Source organism: Echeneis naucrates, chromosome 4, assembly GCF_900963305.1.
Source record: "Echeneis naucrates chromosome 4, fEcheNa1.1, whole genome shotgun sequence".
Classification (NCBI taxonomy): Eukaryota; Metazoa; Chordata; class Actinopteri; order Carangiformes; family Echeneidae; genus Echeneis; species Echeneis naucrates.
In genome coordinates this window covers 9,811,848-9,830,885 of record NC_042514.1, presented here as the reverse complement: position 1 = coordinate 9,830,885, position 19,038 = coordinate 9,811,848, and the positions used below count along the sequence as shown (strand labels likewise).

General features: G+C 42.5%; 2 protein-coding genes across 9 annotated transcripts in view; one reads left to right on the top strand and one right to left on the bottom strand.

The window, feature by feature from the left end:
- The window catches only part of tp63 (tumor protein p63), a 48,041-nt gene extending 39,151 nt beyond the window's left edge, over window positions 1–8,890 (top strand). For 3 of the 8 annotated variants that reach the window (XM_029499914.1, XM_029499917.1, XM_029499919.1), the window contains 10 exons: window positions 897–1,083; window positions 1,176–1,291; window positions 1,895–2,004; window positions 2,117–2,253; window positions 2,477–2,559; window positions 2,652–2,776; window positions 5,390–5,535; window positions 5,915–6,062; window positions 7,115–7,208; window positions 7,333–7,629. In XM_029499914.1, the coding sequence (XP_029355774.1) occupies window positions 897–1,083; window positions 1,176–1,291; window positions 1,895–2,004; window positions 2,117–2,253; window positions 2,477–2,559; window positions 2,652–2,776; window positions 5,390–5,535; window positions 5,915–6,062; window positions 7,115–7,208; window positions 7,333–7,629 (1,443 nt within the window). Of the gene's footprint in view, window positions 1–896; window positions 1,084–1,175; window positions 1,292–1,894; window positions 2,005–2,116; window positions 2,254–2,476; window positions 2,560–2,651; window positions 2,777–5,389; window positions 5,552–5,882; window positions 6,063–7,114; window positions 7,209–7,332 lie in introns of all 8 variants that reach the window. The other 5 variants (XM_029499916.1, XM_029499921.1, XM_029499915.1 and 2 more) reach the window with 4 other exon arrangements.
- Window positions 8,051–16,289, bottom strand: zbtb11 (zinc finger and BTB domain containing 11). The gene is made up of 10 exons (XM_029499913.1): window positions 15,980–16,289; window positions 14,637–14,887; window positions 14,300–14,531; window positions 13,212–14,218; window positions 12,778–13,128; window positions 12,273–12,687; window positions 10,841–10,958; window positions 10,586–10,744; window positions 10,330–10,505; window positions 8,051–10,249 (listed from the first exon to the last, which is right to left on the bottom strand). The coding sequence occupies exons 1-10, from the start codon at window positions 16,287–16,289 to the stop codon at window positions 9,711–9,713; spliced, it is 3,558 nt and encodes a 1,185-aa protein (XP_029355773.1). The 3' UTR covers window positions 8,051–9,710.
- Between the last annotated feature and the right edge of the window lie 2,749 nt (window positions 16,290–19,038).

Genomic DNA, 19,038 nt, shown 5'->3' with positions numbered 1-19,038 from the left:
TGGAATTTTGTGTTGTATTGTTCTCGAACACAACCCCAAGCGGTTTTTCACAATGTTCACTTTTCTTCCCTCCGAAATGAAGCTGACAGGAAAATTTTCCCCTCCACCTTCCACCCCCACCCACTGTCTTCTGCACACAGAGGATTTAAGGCTCTGCTTACACAGCAGTGATTTGAATGGTTTGTTTACACAGTTGGGTTCTGCCTATTAGTAACAATTCAGTCTTTCTGATGGCTTTACTGGTTATCAATTCTAACTGTGCCAGGGATCCATTATTCATGAGTCCTGGTTTACAAATTTGAATGGGAGCCAGTGTGTGTGACCAACACATCACATTTTGGCATGAACCAGATGCTGTGATTTGCGATTCCTGTATTCAAAATGCTAAAACTGAGCTGTTTTCCTCTACACCAGCAAAACTCCACTCCACCTGATACAGTGTTAGTGTGCCAGCATCTCCAGGCACCCTGTTCCTTATGATGAGTGGCCATCGAATGCTTGAGCAGAGCACTCCTCCCTTGAAGATGAAAGCCAGGCCCAGCTAATTGCTGCTGGAGGGGTCCATTTTATGGTGCTCCACGGAAGTCCCAGAGGCTGTCCGTGAGACATCCTTGAGGTTTCCCAATACACACATTTAGAACCAAAACGTATGTGTGTGTGTGTTTATTTTAGCAGGTCATAATCACAGTCTTGTCTTTAACATCTCTTGCTTCAGGGAAAACCAGACGTGCACGGCTCAGGCAACAGGTGTTACGCAGATCAATCTGTGCTTTTCGAATTTTTGCGTCGTGAGCAATAATATGACAATAGGGCATGCAGATATTATTCTTTTTTTCAATGTATCTAGATACTCCTCATCCTCATCTTTTTGTCTCTTTTTTTTTTCTACCTTCCAGTACTCAACAGAACTGAAGAAACTTTACTGCCAAATTGCCAAGACATGTCCCATTCAGATCAAAGTCCTGACCACCCCCCCACAAGGTGCCGTCATCAGAGCCATGCCTGTTTACAAAAAAGCTGAACATGTGACCGAAGTGGTGAAACGCTGCCCCAACCACGAGCTGAGCCGCGAGTTCAATGACGGTCAGTTCATTTGATGGAGTGAAAAGTTAGTTATTGTTCAGTAATTGTTTATTACTGTTGACATTTACTAATGTGACTCATGCTGCTCGCAGGCCAGATCGCTCCTGCCAGCCATCTGATCCGCGTGGAGGGAAACAACCATGCCCAGTATTTGGAGGACTCCATCACTGGAAGACAGAGCGTATTAGTGCCCTACGAGCCTCCCCAGGTGAGCAGTCCTTCCTGCCCTGTCAGTGTCGCCTCCCAACTTCAGCGTGACTCTGACGAATAGAGCTGACGAGCTGATCGGTCCTCAAATGCTTGTTTGGAATTGTCTTATTTTTCAGCGTTTTTAAACCCATTCTACAGACCATATGGTGAATCTTCTCACAGGAATAAAAAATATGCTGCATTAGCTGACTATCACTCATTGAAATGTTGCTGAAATGTGTTTTAAAATCTTAACTCTTCTTTAGAGGGTCTATGTTAGAAACAAACAATATCCAGAAGGTATTTGATGTGATGGCAGTAGAAAAAATTGAATTAAACACCTGACATCAGGCTTTGTCTGTTTGTATGTAATGAAAGTACAAAGACGAAAGGTGAAGTGAATTAACACTTTTCAACAGTTACTGCTGACCTATTTACCTCTGTTAATCAACAGTAAGTAAGAGCAGCTACATTTACACAACTAGATCTAAGGACCATTTTCATTAAAAAGCTAACCAGGTTAATAAAAAAGTGGCTTTTACAAATTCGGTTTTTACTTCTACCTGCTTTCCTTCTGAGTCACCAAGTCACCAACTCACCTTCATTCATTTGTCGTCCTCAGGTAGGGACAGAATTCACCACGATTTTGTACAACTTCATGTGCAACTCCAGCTGCGTTGGTGGAATGAACCGACGTCCAATTCTCATCATCGTCACGCTGGAAACCAGAGAGTAAGAGACGCTACCGTCATCATTGTCCTCATCCTCAGAAGTTGGACGTCATTGCTTCCAGCCAAGTGGTGGGTTGTTTTTGTGACTGAGATTCTGTCTTCCCCATCTCCAGCGGTCAGGTATTAGGCCGCCGGTGCTTCGAGGCCAGGATCTGCGCCTGCCCGGGCAGAGACCGCAAGGCAGATGAGGACAGCATCCGCAAGCAGCATGTAACAGACGCCACAAAGAGCAGTGAGGGTATGAAACGCCGTAAGTAGCGCTGGGGCTGGTGATGGGCTGCCAAGCTTTTGGTCTTACTCGACATGCTGTCAGTGTGGAGGACCCTGAACCTTTGCTTCTGCTAACGCTCAGTTAGTGAATGTTTCCAATCTCTGCTCCTTTCCCTCGTTCTTTCACTGCTGCTTTGGCTTAAGGCTAGCTCACCACTTCAGTACATGGCAGCCATACTCACCTGTCGCTCTCCTCTTTTCAGCCTTCCGCCAGGTCTCCCATGGCATTCAGATGTCCGCCATCAAGAAGAGAAGATCTACAGACGAGGAGGTTTTTTGTTTGCCTGTGAGTAGTGTTTTGCAGTTTAGCTTCTTTAACCACTTGTTGGAGTGCGTCTGGCCTGCTCACTGACTCCTCTCTTTCTTTTCTCTACACAGATCAAAGGTCGTGAAATTTATGAGATTTTGGTAAAAATCAAAGAGTCTCTGGAACTCATGCAGTTTCTTCCACAACATACCATAGAATCATACCGGCAGCAGCAGCAAAATCTACTTCAAAAACAGTGAGTACAAGTGTAGGCTTTTAATAAAGTGATTCTTTTGTTCTTGGCCACGAAATGAAACACAAACCTACGTTACTTCCAAGGTTCAAGGAATTCAAGTTCCCTGCTGTGGTGCTTGTAACCATGCACTCTCTTGATTTGGCTACATTACTTGTTTGCTTGCAAGGAAAAAAAAAAGTCTTTTCATTTGAATAGGCAGCAAAAACGATTTAACTGACTAACCATGAGTGACTTGTAGCTGCAAAACTGATAAAAGCTTTGCATGACATTACTTGATTCTATTTATTGCCTTCACTGAAGCATTGTAGCTATCAAGTAAAGGCTGACAATTGTTGCTGGAAAATGAATTATGCAATGATTCCCAGCAGCAGAGAATTTACTTAAAATTTGCTTAATGCTAGCAACTTTAGAGGGTTAACCTTGTGCTCAGTAGAGTTGCTGTTTTTTTTTTCCCCCTTTCTGCTCTCATGGGATATGAGCCAAAGCTGATGAATCGTGACAAATGTACCTGGCTATGCTTTGTTAAGGAGAAGCTTCCAAAGATTTGTGGAAACGCCTTTGGGTGCTCTGCCAGGTTTGCACAACAGTACCCAACAAAATCCGTGCCTTAGCCTCATCTATTCACTTCAGCATAATTAAAACTTTCTCAGACTGAACCTTTTTTTTCCCTTGTCCACGCCCATTTCACTAAACGCTAAAAAGCTAAAAAGAAGAGATGGGTGTAAGTGATAGTTTGACAGCCCTGTGATGATAATTATTGCTTATGTTATAGTTTCCCACTAAGGGACTGGCAGACAGCCTCACAGTGCAAGCGTTTGCTGTTTTTTTTTTTTTTTTTTTTTTTTTTTTTACTTTATTTGTGTGTTGCTGGGTGCCTCTGAGTTTGTGACAGGCACTAAAATATTGCTAGTTAAATGAATGTTATATATATATACATATAAAATCTATCAATTATCTAAATAAAGATTGCTTACATTTTAGAGTCCATCTATACGTTATAGCATGTTTTCAACGTGTTTCTTCGGACACTGAAGATCCTCACAACCAAACGTAGTTTGTTGCTCTCTTCTGTACTTTCTATCTCCTACAATCTTTCCATTGCAGCTTTTGAAATAAAAGGTTCTGTTAACAGCGACTGTTTCAGACCTTTTCTTCTCTTCTCCGGCTTTGTCATGTCAATGCACATTCCAGCACTGAACATCTGTGATCTCTGTCTGCATACTGCCATCTTCTGGTTCGTGGTGTTAGTACAGACTGTTGATGTAGTCTTAGGTCCCAGCTGTCACTAAAAACTTGTGTTCCTTCCTCTCCTTCCTCTCTGTCTCTCTCTCTGTGTCCTTCTCCATTGCTTTTGTTTTTTCTTCTGTAATATTTATTAAGCTGATTTCCTCAACTTCTGGGCCTCTCTGGGTTCAGCCAGTTCACTCTCCTCTTTCGTCACTGAGCCCTTATTTCTCCTCTCTCTTCTTTCTGGTTCCTTCCCTGCAGTCTGGTAAAAACCCGTCTTGGTAGCCAGCTCCTGGAACCTGCAGGAGAGCAGAGGCGACGCTGCAGCTCCTCCTGAAACTCTGCCCCACATTCCTCCTCCTCCTCCTCCCCCTGATACACGGATCCCTTCTCTGTCTCCTTTTTTTTTATCAACTTTGATTTTTTTCTGATCTCCGAAATTTCCTCCTTTCCTGGGATTCTGATGCTGAAACTTTCTGTTTCTAAGACCTGATGCTGCTGCTGCTGTTCAGAGGTCATGCAAACTATAAACAGTGTTGAGGTTGTAGCCCTACATGCTGGACAAAGTTGTTCTTTGTTTAATAATCCGTAAAGTCTGTTTCCGATGACGTTTTTTCTTGAAACATGTAGATTATAATTTTTGCATGCATTATTTTTCTCCCTCAAAATGATATTTCTAAGTTAGCCTATTGTGATGATGTCCTCATTGTGTCATCAGATCTCTGTTTATCATGTTTGTGTAGCGCACTCTGTTAGTGAAATATTGATCCGTTCAGCCTTTAAATCTGGCTGACTTTGGCCAGGAGTCAAGCTAAAATGCTTGTTTTTGTTGTCTTATTTGATTTAAGAGCTTGTTCAACTGAATGTGTTTAGCCTTTGCATCATCATGAGAGCTGGACTCACAATATCTAACTTGTGGGACTTTGGGGATAAGAGACTTTATTATTGAGAGAGCTTTTTGCTAATGCTGGTCATGTTTTATAAAATCACTGCAGGACAGTCTGTGTGTTTGTTTTTAACTTTCCTCAATAAAAACTTTAAATAGAAAATGCAGGTGTTCACTTTGTTACGTGCAGAGCAAATTGACTTTGTGACTTCTGTTTGAAACAGACCATTTTGTTACATTTGTGGCCCCAGACCTTTTTACTGGCAGTAAATGTCTTTTTTTTTTTTTTTTTTTTGCTTGACCTCTGTTCTTTTACTGTTCCTCTATTTCATTAAATCGAAATGGGGAGAAAACCCCCTCTGTGGAACTGACACGTAGTTAAGTTTTTCATGGAAATCAGTTATTGCTGTTTCCACTGAAGTGACTTGGCTGGTTTAGAGTTAAATATTGTTGAAAGATGATAATAGTAACGGTCTGTCACCCCGTCTCTCCTGCCTCAGGACCTCCATGCCATCTCAGCCCTCCTTTGGCTCCAGCTCCCCAACTCATGGAAAAGTCAACAAGCTGCCCTCTGTCAGCCAGCTCATCAACCCCCAGCAGCGTAACACACTCACCCCATCCAGCATGTCTGGAGGCCTGACTGACAGTAAGTGTGGCCCTTTGTTTCCCCTCTATATTGTTCTGTAGCCCCCCCACCCTTCAGTCATCCTGTCCATCCTGGGCATATTGTATCCGTATGAGGGGAGCATGTCCAGGCAGGCAGGAGGGGAGGTGAAGAACCGTCCCCGCCCCCATCCCATACATATACATACGCACACAGACACACACAGCTCCCCACTGAAAAAGAACGTCCTCCTCCGCAGGACCTGCTATGATGCATTATGCATCATGTTGACAGCGACCCCTGCATGCCACCCACCCCCCCACTCCCACCCCCCGATTCCCTTGTATAATTTGACATTACATCATCTCGAAATCCCAGAGAATTATAAGACAGCTTACGGTAGCTCCTTTTGTCTCTGCAGTGACTCCCATGATGGGCACTCACCTCCCCATGAATGCCGACATGAGTTCACTGAGCCCCACACATGCACTGCAGCCACAGCTACCCCTGGTGCCTTCCTCCCACTGTACCCCCCCTCCTCCATACCCCATGGACAGCAGCATCTCCAGGTACTTCACCGAACCACAGTGAAAAGCATCAACCCTTTTTTTTTATTATTGTGGATTTGCTTTAAAATGTATGAAGGCCCCATGCTTTAAATAGAAAATAAATCCAAAAGGCATTATTAATTTAATATTTATATAGAAGAGGCCAAAAAGGTTCAAATTGTGAAAACGAATAATCCTTACTGATTCGTTTCTTATTTTCAGTCATGCACAGAGTCGTTTTTTTAAATTATTCTTTGTCTTTTTGCAAAGAGAATATTTTTATTTTGTTTTCCTGTGACAGCGGCGTCACAGTCCCTCTCCCACTCTCCCAACCCCGTTTAGCACTTTCAACAACTGCTGCCAAATTTAGCCAGTTAGTCCTGTTGGCTGCATTGACGACATTAAAGTAATTCTGATTTGACCAATTATAAGCTACCGCTGTATTTAAAAAAAGTACTTGCACAGTCCCTAACTACTCCTCCTTTATTTTTTCGTTTAACACAGCTGCACATACTACTGAACTAGCTGGCAAGGAAAAAGAAATAGTTATGCTGCCTAATTTAATCTCTGAAGTCTCTCACAAAACAATTTTGAAAACGTTTCTACGACCAAATAAGAGTGAATTTAAAAACTAAAATGTAACATTTCACAATAATGTGTTAAGTTTTAGTGATTTCATAACTTGTTCTTTTTTATTTTTGACTTCTGATTTCTTCATTATTTATATTATTTAAGAAGAGCTATTAAATAAGAGTTAGGCCATAAATTGTTACAAACTAATCCAATTTTTGAAATGCATTAAATGAGTTGCCTCAAATTAAAACAATACCTTGAATGAATACGGTAACTCAAAAATTATTTTTTTTTTTTTTTTGCTAACTACAGTCAAAGAGAGCAAAGCGTAAGTATTTAGAGAGCCTCAAGAGTTGATAACTAGAACTTCTTTAAATTCTGGTCTTAAAAGTCAAAAGCAAACTTCGTTGATAAGCTGCGATACCTCGTTCCAGAGTATGCTGTAAAATGAAGAATGAAATATTCCCACCTGTAAATGTGGTTCTCTGTTCCTCCACCAGCTTCCTTATACGGTTGGGCTGCGCAGGCTGCTTGGACTACTTCACAGCACAGGGCCTAACCAACATCTACCAGATTGAGAACTATAACATGGAGGTGAGCCCTTGTCTATCCCACACGAGTCATATGATGGGTTAGAGAGAAGAGTGCCCACCCACCCCCTCCCTCCCTCCCTCCCTCCCCCGCGAATACTAACGCTCCCCTATGTAATGACCATTAGGACCTGTCCAGGCTGAAGATCCCCGCAGAGTTCCAGCACATCATCTGGAAGGGCATCATGGAGCACCGACAGGCCATGGATTTTTCCCCACCTCCCCACATAGTTCGCACCACCAGTGGGGCCTCCACTGTCAGCGTGGGCGCCTCTGAGGCCCGAGGCGAGCGCGTCATTGACGCCGTGCGTTTCACACTGCGCCAGACCATATCCTTCCCGCCACGCGACGAGTGGTCCGACTTTTCCTTCGACTTGGATTCCCGCCGCAACAAACAGCAGCGCATCAAGGAGGAGGGAGAGTAAGACGACCTTTGTCTTGTTCTCAATTTTTGCCATTTCCCATTTTATGCCTGCCACTGGAACATTTCATTCGAAAACAAAAACGAAAAAGAAAGAAAAAACCTGGTATTAGCGCGAATCCTGCTGAGAACAAACTACATATTCACATAGAAATGCACTTATTTTCATTGTTGTCTGGTTCTCATTGTTGCAGAGAAATGAATGGTGTTGGGCAAAGGTGCATTTTATTATGTTCTAGTTTCTTGAGAGCACTTAAGAAATGCTGAGGATTTCAAGATTGCTTTGAGGTTTTGTTAAATGTTCCTGATTCATTCCCATGTTAAAGGTTGACTGGAAACAAAACTTGCATTAAAGGGCTTTTTAGGGCTTAATATTGTACTATGGGCCGTAGCAAACGTGTATTTTAGTTTGTAATACTTCTAAGTTTTCACCTAAATGGTTGTACGGATAGTAAAGTACAATGTTTTTTTTTTTCATTTGTGACGGAAGTCAGCGATGATTGTACATTTCAAACATTTCCTGTCAGAAGTATTATGTCAGTTGATGGGCAATTTATTTTCTGCTGTTACTTTACTATATTTAGCTTTTTTTTTTTTTTTTTAATGTTTGTTCTGAGACCAATGCACCACCATTTTGTGTCAGGTTGTGAAGTATGTGTTTAAATGAGATGGTCGTTCATTTGATGTAGCCATATATAGGCCTAATGCTCTTGACCCAGTGTTTTCCAGCAGAGATGACTGATGTTTTTTTTTTTCTTCTCTTCTTTTTTTTACTGCAGTGCAAAAGTGGATGATTTGCATTTTAAGAGCAGGCTTTAGCTCTTGCAGTGGATTCCTATCAAAAGTATTTTATTCTAAATCCTGAACCATGTTTTAGTAGAGTTTTATTTCATTTGATAACTGGCCAATGATAATGATATAAATGTATATAAATTTGTATAGTTGTTTTTTTTTTTTTTAAGTCTCCCTCAAGAAAATACACGATTTTCAACATGGAACAAAGTGTACTGATGTGAATATTGCCTGGTGGCATTACCAGAGAAAACGTTTGTATTAATTTAGACGAGTGCAAACAGTATGTGTGTATCCTGCATCAGCCTATGGCCCATGATCAACATTGCTTCAAATGCTCAGCGTTGTTAGAAAGCAGAAACATTCACATTTTCATATTTTTGTACAATGTCTTGTAAATATGTTGCATTATACCAAGGGTATTTTGATAAAAATTTGAAATAAATATCCATACTTGCTGTATTGCATGTTAATGATCCTTTGCGTGAAGTTATTGTATGACGTGGATACCAAGTTGTATGAAATCATCATCACAGTCAAAGTGAAAGTGACCTGAAAGGGAGGGACATCACTAGAACGTTGGTGTAGTCGGAGAGCAACGAGATAGTCTTTCATACTAAATCTATTCAATAAGTGCAAGGAGATGAGGAAAACCAAATCATGGAAACTAATAAAACTAGGGGCTCGCAATGTCAGCCTCAAAATTATTTTTAATAAAATGAAAATTATTTACTATGTTCTGGCAATTTTAGCAACATTGATAGCTGCACTGCAACTTCTTAAACATCTAGAGCAAAAGAAACAATCCTGCAAACATACCGTGATGATGGCATTGAACAAATGATTAACAAAGGCATTAGTTACTCACTCGACCTTCAAGCTGACAATATGGAGTAAATGAGCCCACGGCGAGTGTGATGGCTGAGGTTTTCTACAGTGAAGACACGGCTGTTTTGCCAACAACAGGAGTAATCGACTGGAGAGTTTAAACAAATGTAGCCTTTTCTACCTTTATTTCTCCTGAGTGCCAGATTTTATAGACTTGTAAAGCATTAATTCATTTGGTTACTGTAGGCCCCTATACCTAACCATTTACACACAACATGGAAATGTGGATGCATGCACAAACTCGGTTCTGGCTGGACATACAGTGAATACTTCATTCGTAATCCACTTATTCTATGTACATTTTCAGAAAAATATGCATCTTTTTACATTTAGGTACATTTTATGTATAGCCTGTGAGAAACTATGACCAGCCTGTGTGGGAGAATCATGGTCTCTGGGACACAGTTACTCAACCTCAGCCACATGAGCCACCTCCACCTCCATGGTCTGTATCACCTCAGGCTCTTCCTCCAGTTTGACCCCCGTTAGAGCTTGTTGGGCCAGGACATAGTTGACGACCTGCATGATCCCCTGATCTGAGAGTGTGGCCACGGAGCCGTCATTCACAGCCTGAACAGCCTGCACAGCCTCCACGGCCTCCACCGTTTCCTCTGTGATCAGCACTGTCTCTATCTCCTCTGCTGGCTGCTGAGCGGGGCGAAGCTCAGGAGGTAGGTCGGATGCCAGGATGCTGACAGCGTGCTCCACCTGCGTGCCCTGGTTGTGAAACTGCAGGGTGTCTTTCTCCAGCATGATCTTACCGGGAAGGTTGTCACTGTGATATTTGGCCATGTGTTTACGTAGAGTGCGAGCATCGATGTGGGCCTCCTGGCACATGGGGCAGACGTACGGTCGCTCTCCTGTGTGGGTGCGGACGTGACGCTTCAGAGAACGAGCGTCGGCCCAGGCAACTCCACAAGTCAGACATTCAAATGGCTTCACTCCTAAAGAGAGGGGACAGGGAGAGCATCAGCACCATAAAAAGGCATATAAATGCTCTAATATAAGTGAGTCAGACATTCACCCTGATGGTTGTTAATGTGGCGTCGATACTCTCTCAGCTGAGTGAACTTTCTCCCACACTGCTCACACTCCCTCTCCAGGTTCTGCTTGACTCGTCCCTTTTTCCCATGTGTGGCCTTTTTCACATGTCTCCTGAACAGAGCCTTTTCAAAAAACTCCTTCCCACACACATTACACCTGAGGAGACATACAAACCGGTTGAAGATGCAGCCTTGTTAACATGAGCTGAATGTGTATGTCACTGCTGTTAGACTTACTTAAAGGGCTCAGCCACACTGTGGGATTTGACGTGGGAGTACCAGTCCTTCTTCCAGCTGTAGCATTTCCCACATACCTGGCACTGAAAGGGCTTCAAGCCCATGTGCTTGTTCATGTGTTGCTGCAGATCCTTTGCTTCATAGAACCTCTTTTCACAGCTGCAGAAGGGATGAAGCAGAGTGGCCACAACAGATTTAAGCGTCATCACTGTTGCTCAGAGATGCTTGTTGATGAGAGCATGAAGAGCTACTTACTGAGCGCAGGCATATGGGCGGACGTCAGGTTTAGGCTGGTGCTTCTTCAGGTGTTTACTCAGAGCTGAGGCTCGATGAAAGGTAGCGCCACATGTGTTGCAGAGGTACTTTGATTCACCTGTAGATTTGGTTTATGGTAAGCAATGAAGAGTGAAATGTGTATAATCTTACAAATAGTAAAACCAAGGCAAGTTGTGAAGTTGCATGGAAGAACAGTGTCTGAGAAAACCCTTCCACAAGATTATGACAACATTATTCTACTCTGATTTTGCTGAATTGATTTTATCCTTTTTGGTTTTCTTTTTAAATCGAAACTTACCAACAGATACAAAGAAAACAACCTTACAGTGCAATATATAATATACCCAGAACCTTTAATTTACCGCACCTGTTACTATACCGTTTGTACTTGGGCCGTTTTTATTTATTGTATACTGTCTGCCGTCTTTTTTTATTTGTCTCTTGCTGCCGTGTAGCAACAGAGGTGCTGAACTGATTTTAACAGTTTAATGTTGCCAACAATGTTAACAGTGGCAATAAAGGATTAAACTAAACTTCCAGGGAAAGAGGTACGCATTACTGGTTTAATATAAGGGCCTTTGTAAGCTGGTTGTTATGTGTCAGGTCCTTAAATAAAGAAAAAGGCAAGAAAAACAAAACTATGAAAGGTTTTTCATCACTTGAGCAGTTAATGGTAAAAAAAGACCCACTTGTTAGTTTCAACTTTGAAGAAAAACAACAACAAAAAAAGCATCTACTCTGCATCTTCATTGAACTATCAATCAAATCTTACACTTTCCTTTGTTGAGTGATTGACCTTAGGAGATTGAAGTAAACTCATTCACCAATGAAGACACTAGTTGATGGCTCCAGAACAAGGTTTGAAATAATAATTTTTACAACACTCACAGCGTTAGCTGAGGTTTTGTGATTATGAGCTCTGAATTCCTATTTCTACCACAATACAATAGAGAGGGATTGAAGCTTTTAATTTCTCTCAGCTTGGAAATTAAACATCTTGCTCTCTGAATGATTAACAGTATGTCATATGTTTAAAACCCACATTTGTTTGAACACACATATTCTATTTCCCTCCATTGTACTGAAATGACAGAAACAGGCATCTCAACCGCCTACATAAATAAAAAAAACTTCCCACAACACACCCAAGGAAAGGTCTGAGAGCAGTTAGGCATTTCTTTGCCTCCAACTTTGGAAGCTTTGACTGTAAAAATATTGTTAATTTACCAACATTATCCATCCTTTTAATAGGAAGAATAAACAATGTTGAACAAACCTTACCTACATGAGATGCATGAGATGAATATGACTGAATATTATTGAATCATATCTGCCAGCCAATGAGGAACAAGAGCTCTCAATGTCCCTGGTGTGCCTGTTTGGTAAGGAAGACATAGCAGTGCGTACTGACCTGTGTGGAGGCTGGTGTGCTCCTCCATGCTCCTCTTGCTCACAAAGGACTTCTTACAGAATTCACACTGGAACTGTTTGGTCACGTCGTGAAGTGCTCTGTGCATCTTCAGGCTGTGTTTATGGGTGAATGTCTTGCCACAGACCTTGCAAGAGTGAGGACGCACGCCAGTGTGATTGAGCATGTGGATTCGCAGAGAGTACAGCTTTGGTAACGTCTTCCCACAGATGTCGCACACAAATTCTCTTCTTGTGTGTGTCAATGAACTCTTGTCATCCATATTGCTCTGAGCCTTCCCGTCAATGCTCTGTTCTAGTGAAGATCTGGCGATGGGTGCTCGCTGACTGCTTTGCTGCTTATGTCGGGCCAGGTGAGCACGAAGGGAAGTTGCGTATTGGAACTCTTTATTGCACAGCTACAAGGACACATGGAAATCATCGTGAGAACCTGCTCACTGAAAATGTTAATAATTGAACATGATGCACTGACCAACACATATACTTACACTGCACTTGTACCCTCGAGCTTTCTCGTGTTTCAATGTGTGCATGATGAGAGAGTATCGTCTTTGGAAGGACACGCCACACTCTGAGCATGTGTGGTCTCCATCCACAGCACTCTCTGTTGGGGGCTTTTCTTGGCTCGTTCCAGTCTCTGGCTCTGCTACCTTTGTTGTGGCCTCTGCTGTTTTGAGCTCTCCAGTTGCTGTTCCCTCCTCAGGAGTGGCCTCTGCTTCTGCTTCAGGTTCAGGTTCAGGTTCAGGTTCAGGTGCAGGTGCAGGTTCAGGTGGTCCTTTAAGTTGATTCTCAACTGGCTGCTTTGGTGGTCTTCCCCTCTTCCCAGTCCTTGGACCCACCTACAAATACACATAGCTACTTGAACAAATTGTCACTTAAAAAATGTGATGGGAAAATGGCCATCAGAACATAACAAATATACCTTAGGTGTAGGAGCACGCAGTGGGGTAGAACTTTTCTTCCCCTCCTCTTCATCCTCTAGTCCCATATGAAGCCGAGCATAACCACCTTCAGCAATAGAGCGCTGCCGGAGACGTCTTTTGTTGGTGTCATCCGATACCATCTCCTGCTTGTCTCCTTGGCCTTCATCAGCAGAGGGATCCTCCTCCTCTATTGGCTCATCTATCTCCACTAACTTTTTCACCTTGGCTGGGCGGCCTCGTTTGCGTTTCTGGGGTGGAGGTGATGATTCCTCAGTTTCCTGAGGTGTTGCTGCTGGTTCAGCAGCAGCTACAGGTGTCACTTTGATGGCCTCCGGTGAGTTGTCTTTATCAGGTTCCACATTTAGGACAAAGGTTTCTGTTTCCGCAACCTGTGGCTGCTCCATCGCCAGGCAAGCTGACACCACAGCCAGGGACTCACTAGCTCCAGCCTGTCCGCTGTGGGTGACCACAGTCATCGTCTCCCCCTCCATCCCTTCTGCACTATGTGAGATAAGAGTGACAGTCTCTCCCGACTCTGCTTGCCCACTGTGAGTGATCAGAGCCACTGTTTCATTCTCAACTGCCTCCCCGTCATGCCCTTTGTCTCTCTCTACAGCTTCAGCCACAACTGCCACCGGGTGCTGGATGAAGGCCTCAGTTGAGGGAGCTACAAAGGCCAAAGATTCGGCTGTGACAGCGACACTGCTCTGAGTGACCACAGCTCTGCCGTCGCTCTGTATGGTCACCATGTAGGCATCAGACTCATCTTTTAAGCCCTCTCGAGGAATCGACTGACTCGACACCACTGTGTGCACGTCTCCTCTTTGATACACTGTCAGCTTCTGTTCCTCCACCTGCTTATGTACAGACTCACATATCTGCAACACCTCTGTCATTAGCAAATGCCTGGCAAGGTTGGCAATGTCAGCCATGATGCAGAAGTTAAATGTCAGTGTCGAAGTGTACGCAAAGTCCAGCAGCGGGAGGAAGCTGGCTTTGGTGAAACCTGCAGAGAGAGGACTTGAGCTTAAAACTCAAACCAATGAGCAGAATATCTGGCACAGGCATGAACGAAACGAAGACCTACCAGAGAGATCGACCACAGCTTCATGTGTGGATACAGCACCCTTCTCAAAAAAGAGCTCATTGAAGTATTCACTGCAAGCGGCCAACACAGCCTTATGAGCTCTGTACTCCTCCCCTTCAATCAGCAGTGTGATGTCACAGAAGTGATTACTGAGACGCTGCTGGTTGAGTTTGTCCAACATGGTTTGGCTGTGTTTGGGCAAAAACTGATTCACCTCACCTTTGCTGTCCACCTGGAGAGAGCACACACAAAGACTATTTTAAAGAAAGAATCAATTGCAGAGAAATCAAAAATCACATCATTGTATTTACAATGAAGAGAGATTACTGAGACTCACAAAGACCAGTTCATGCTTGGGCATCGTCTTCATTAGCTTTGTTCTCAGATTAGAAGACGAATCAGCTGAGAACAAACTATCATCTCCCTCTTCTTCCTCCTCATCCTCATCATCCTCATCATTCACATTGGCAGCCCCCCTGCGTCTCACTGGCCGGGAAAAGAGTCGAGGTCCAGCGCCGTCATCAGTGCTCCGCCTGTTCTGACATTGACTACATTCTCTGATGTGGTCTTTCACATTCTTTAGGATACCTGAGGGTGTCACAGAGGGGAGAGGTCTTTCACTTGTGACAGCCAGCCACAGCATTTCCTGTGAGCTGTCTCAGGACATTTTTTTGGTGCTGCTGTGGAAACACACAATTGTATCTAAATAACTTTTAAATAATTAGCTGATCAAATGAACACTAATAAAGTTTGAAAACGTTGAATGACAGCAAATGGGGGAATAACATGTGGCAAGTGACTTTGACTGGAGCAGCATCCTGGTTATGAAGCATACGCTCTACCCACTATGCCATTGATGGACTGAAGCAGACTACATTTTAATAAAACTAATCATGCTATTTTTTGCTTTGAGCTGAGCTGTTTAAAAACAGCTAAAAATACCCATTAAAACTACCAAACTGTTTTGTTTTAAGTAATTAACAGGTTACAATGAGATCCCATAGAAAACAGTGAATTTGTTGGCTTTATAGCTGTCCCTGCGCCACTTTTTATCCAGATTTTCTATTCTGAACAAATATATAAGACTAACCAGTGAAATGGGGAATGGCTGAACTGTGAGTGTCTGGCAATCTGGGACTGTACGGAAATACTGAAAGAAGAAGTCATGTTACTTGGACTTGAGATGATTGCCATAATGTAATATTTGTTCTAGGGTTGGGTTTTAAATGGACTTTATGAACACGATGGACCCCCTCCATTCACATATTTAATGATCTTAGTATTTCCCATTTTAAGAGATGACCCTGCCTGTTGTTTGTTCTGTGTATTTGTGCTAATACAAGTCCTGCCGAAGGCAATAAAAACTTCAGAGACTTAGAGACTTAACCGGCTAAGTTGTGGATTCACCATTAATAGTGTCTAAATGTGTTTGTTTGTTAGCACGTGTTTTGGCCCTTATTGATGAAATCCAATGGCATAAAGGACAGTAAAGAATCCGGACAGGAAGCTGACCCATGAACTAGCCACTGGATGTCGCCGTGGAGAGTCTGTGAAGTGGAAACGGTGGCCCAAATATACATATTAATTTTGGCGTTACTGTTTACATCGGTTCTCCGGCTCATTTGGCCGCCCCTCTGCGGTCCCTCTCCCGGACACCAGCAGCGGGCCTCGGCGTCTCACCTCTCCACCAGTACTTCTGAGAGATGAACTCCCAGGTGAGCTGCTGGTTCAGGTGCTCCCCTCCCTCCATGATGTGCGCCTGGCTGATGAGTTCCTTCCTCCGGCCGTCCTGCAGCACAACCTCCAGCTCCGTGAAATCATTCTGGCCCTTCAGCCGACGCTGATAAAACAAAGTCCCGTTTCTCACGACGTAGCAGGTCGCTGCTTTGCGTATTTTCCTCTTGGTGTTGCCGGGCGTCCCCGGCGCGTACGGCTCCCGTTCATCCGTCAGATAGCGAATGATGGCCAAGTAGCTTTCCTCACACGACATGTCTCGGTCGAGCCCGTGTTTTCCCCGGTTATGGGTTTATCTCGACGAGGAGGCTCCTCCTTCCGACATGTAAAACCGAGATGCTAATTTTATACGGCGCTCGGATGGCAGATAATGCGAATTAGAGAAGCCACAACAACATTTCAAAGTGTTTCCAAAGGTGGAACTGCAGTTCACAACTGTCAGGGTAGACTTGCCCGAACAGACAAAATGGCTGCTGCACAACCGGATATGACGTAGGCCATGGCGGAAGTACATGGTAAAATCCGCCACCACAAGATGGCGAAGTATCCAAACCGATAACCCCACAGTTTCTACACTGATTCACTGATGATCATTATAACATTTATTTTTATTGGTTTATCCATTTAATCATTGTCATTGGAGTGCATCCTTCTTAAATTAAGTACGTTTTCTCAGATTTACTACTACTGATTCTAACTAATATTGATTTTTTTTTTCCTTAGGTTTATTTGCAGCATTTTGCCTTTATGGTACTGTAGCTAGAAGCAGTTTTTCAGTTTTTTATGGGACTGCCTTCAAAGTTAATACATACCAGTATAGTTGCTATGTAGTACTACACTGCCTATGCCCCCAGGCATGCATGTTTAGCAAGCCGAGAGGACGTGGAAAGAGGAGAAACTGTTTCTGTTCATAACTGTTTATAACCAGTCAACTTTTGCCATTTTAAATATAACGTATAAATAAACTTTAACTTGACTTGTCTTGATTACACATGCACGAGTTAAATAAAGACAAGCTGTCATACTGAAAGCTCTCTCATTGCATTATACTGCACTGTTTGAGTAAACGTTTCTCTTCCAGTAACTAAAGAAAATAAACCAATGTCATTTTGTCATTTTTCACTTTTACAGAAATGTGAAGGCAGTTTATTCCAGGAATGTGTTATCAGTCACAGCCAACAGCAGCTGTGTGGTTTGTTTTTGCTTTCAGTTGCTGTACCACTCTGCACATACATTCATATTAACAACATAATTAAACACAAGGATTCTTCCAGATGACTTTTGTTGTGTCACTATCTTGCAGATAGTGCAGAGAGACTTCAAGGTATTTTCTTTTGGCTTCAGTGAGTAGGCTATAAACGTAAATGCCAAAAATTACTGTGAATGCATGCAGTCAGTAGTCAAGGCTCACAATTCTTCCAGAACCTTTTGGTCAGAGCCCTGTTTTGAACATTTTAAAGCAGCAGTTTTCTCAGCCTGTATTCATCCTCAAGGACCCTTAATGTTTTGTTCAGACTCTCGTTTTTGTTGTCCAAGTTTGTAATCCAAAGATGATGAAACATTTTCCGTTGTTGGTCTTCAGCAGTTTACCTGTAAATGTCAGGGTTTTCTCACTGTTAGCACTTTATCTCCTGCTCAAGAAGGTAGCGGTTCAACTGACACAAACATGTTCAATACTACTAATATTGATAGTAATGGCAATACAGTTAGTCTTAACTGAGCAAAATGGTGAGTAAAGTGAGATAAGGTTTCAGGTCTCGCAATATCATCCATCCCTACAAGCCATATGTAGGCTGACTACAGCATGTCTTACAATACCTGAAGTCATGTTTCCGACAATCGCTAAGCCTCATAAGGTTTCAGCATCTGTAACATGCTCAAAATGAGAATGTTCACCTTCTTGCTCACATTTACTTGCAAAACCAGTACAGCTGAGATTCAAGGTGATGTCTTTATTTTTACATGATTAAGCCGAAAAGCAGACCAATGTAATTATGATGACTCAAGAATAAAAAATTGAAAGGTCAGACCTTCACCTGTTGTCATTTGTTGTTACACAAAGACTTAAGCTGCTTTCTTCAGAATGTGCCTTTGTGGCCACAAATCTCTGACTCACTGAATAAACTGGTGGCTCAACACAGCTCTCGGCCCAACACAAGGCCAACTTTCCTTAGTTACCACAAAAGCAAGTCTAAACCTCTTTGCTGCATATCCAAAGAAAAAGTTTTTCATTTGATTCCTTTCTTGTTTAATTTCCCGTCCAGATCTGATTTGATATATTTTGTCCCCGCTTCTTTGAGGCAGAAATGAAATCTGGTCCCTCTTAGTCTGTTCTCAGTAGCTGTTGGCAGGTTGCTTTGTGTTAAGATGAGCAGTAAAGAAAGAATTTGTTTGCAATCAATGTCAGAGGACAATTAGCCATCTCTTTAATTTACTGACATATCATAAATTGCTTGAATGTTTAATCTAACCTGGGAAGGCTTTTGCTTTGAAATTTGGCTCTGTTTAGTCCCACTAACACAATGCAGTTTGAACGCTGAACACCTTCCCAGGTCCTTTGGCTCATCATTCATTGCTTCCTTTATCCAGGTCTGTTAGCACAAAGACAAAAGCATGTGTGTCTCAAAAGGTTGTATTGGTGTATGTTTCAAACATAATCTCGTAAATAATGGGCTTCAGGCATGAACAAATATGAGGAAAATCTAACACCCATAGAATTCAGCTATATTAAAAGGCTGAGGACTCCAAGGAAGAGTTTTGAAAATATGTTAAAAAGTCCCTTCTTTAGTCGTCATGTATTTCATTTGAATAATTTATATCAATAGAAATAAATTGTTGCCTTATTTTGCAAAAATCATTGCACAGCAAATTCATGTTACCCTTCTCTGGCTTCTTTCTGGAGCTCCTTTCTGGAGATTTTTTGAGCCTCCCTTCTGTTTGGCTGACTGAATAAGCGATACAATAAAAAATACAGGACATATTAGGTAAAAACTGAGAGAAACCAA

Coding starts and splice junctions, on each gene's coding strand:
- zbtb11 (XM_029499913.1), bottom strand. CDS start 16,289: ATGTCGTGTGAGGAAAGCTACTTGGCCATCATTCGCTATCTGACGGAT. Junction 13,129..13,211: donor TGCGTGCTCCTACACCTAAG/GTATATTTGTTA, acceptor GTGTATTTGTAG/GTGGGTCCAAGGACTGGGAA. Junction 10,959..12,272: donor GCACACCAGCCTCCACACAG/GTCAGTACGCAC, acceptor CCAAATCTACAG/GTGAATCAAAGTACCTCTGC.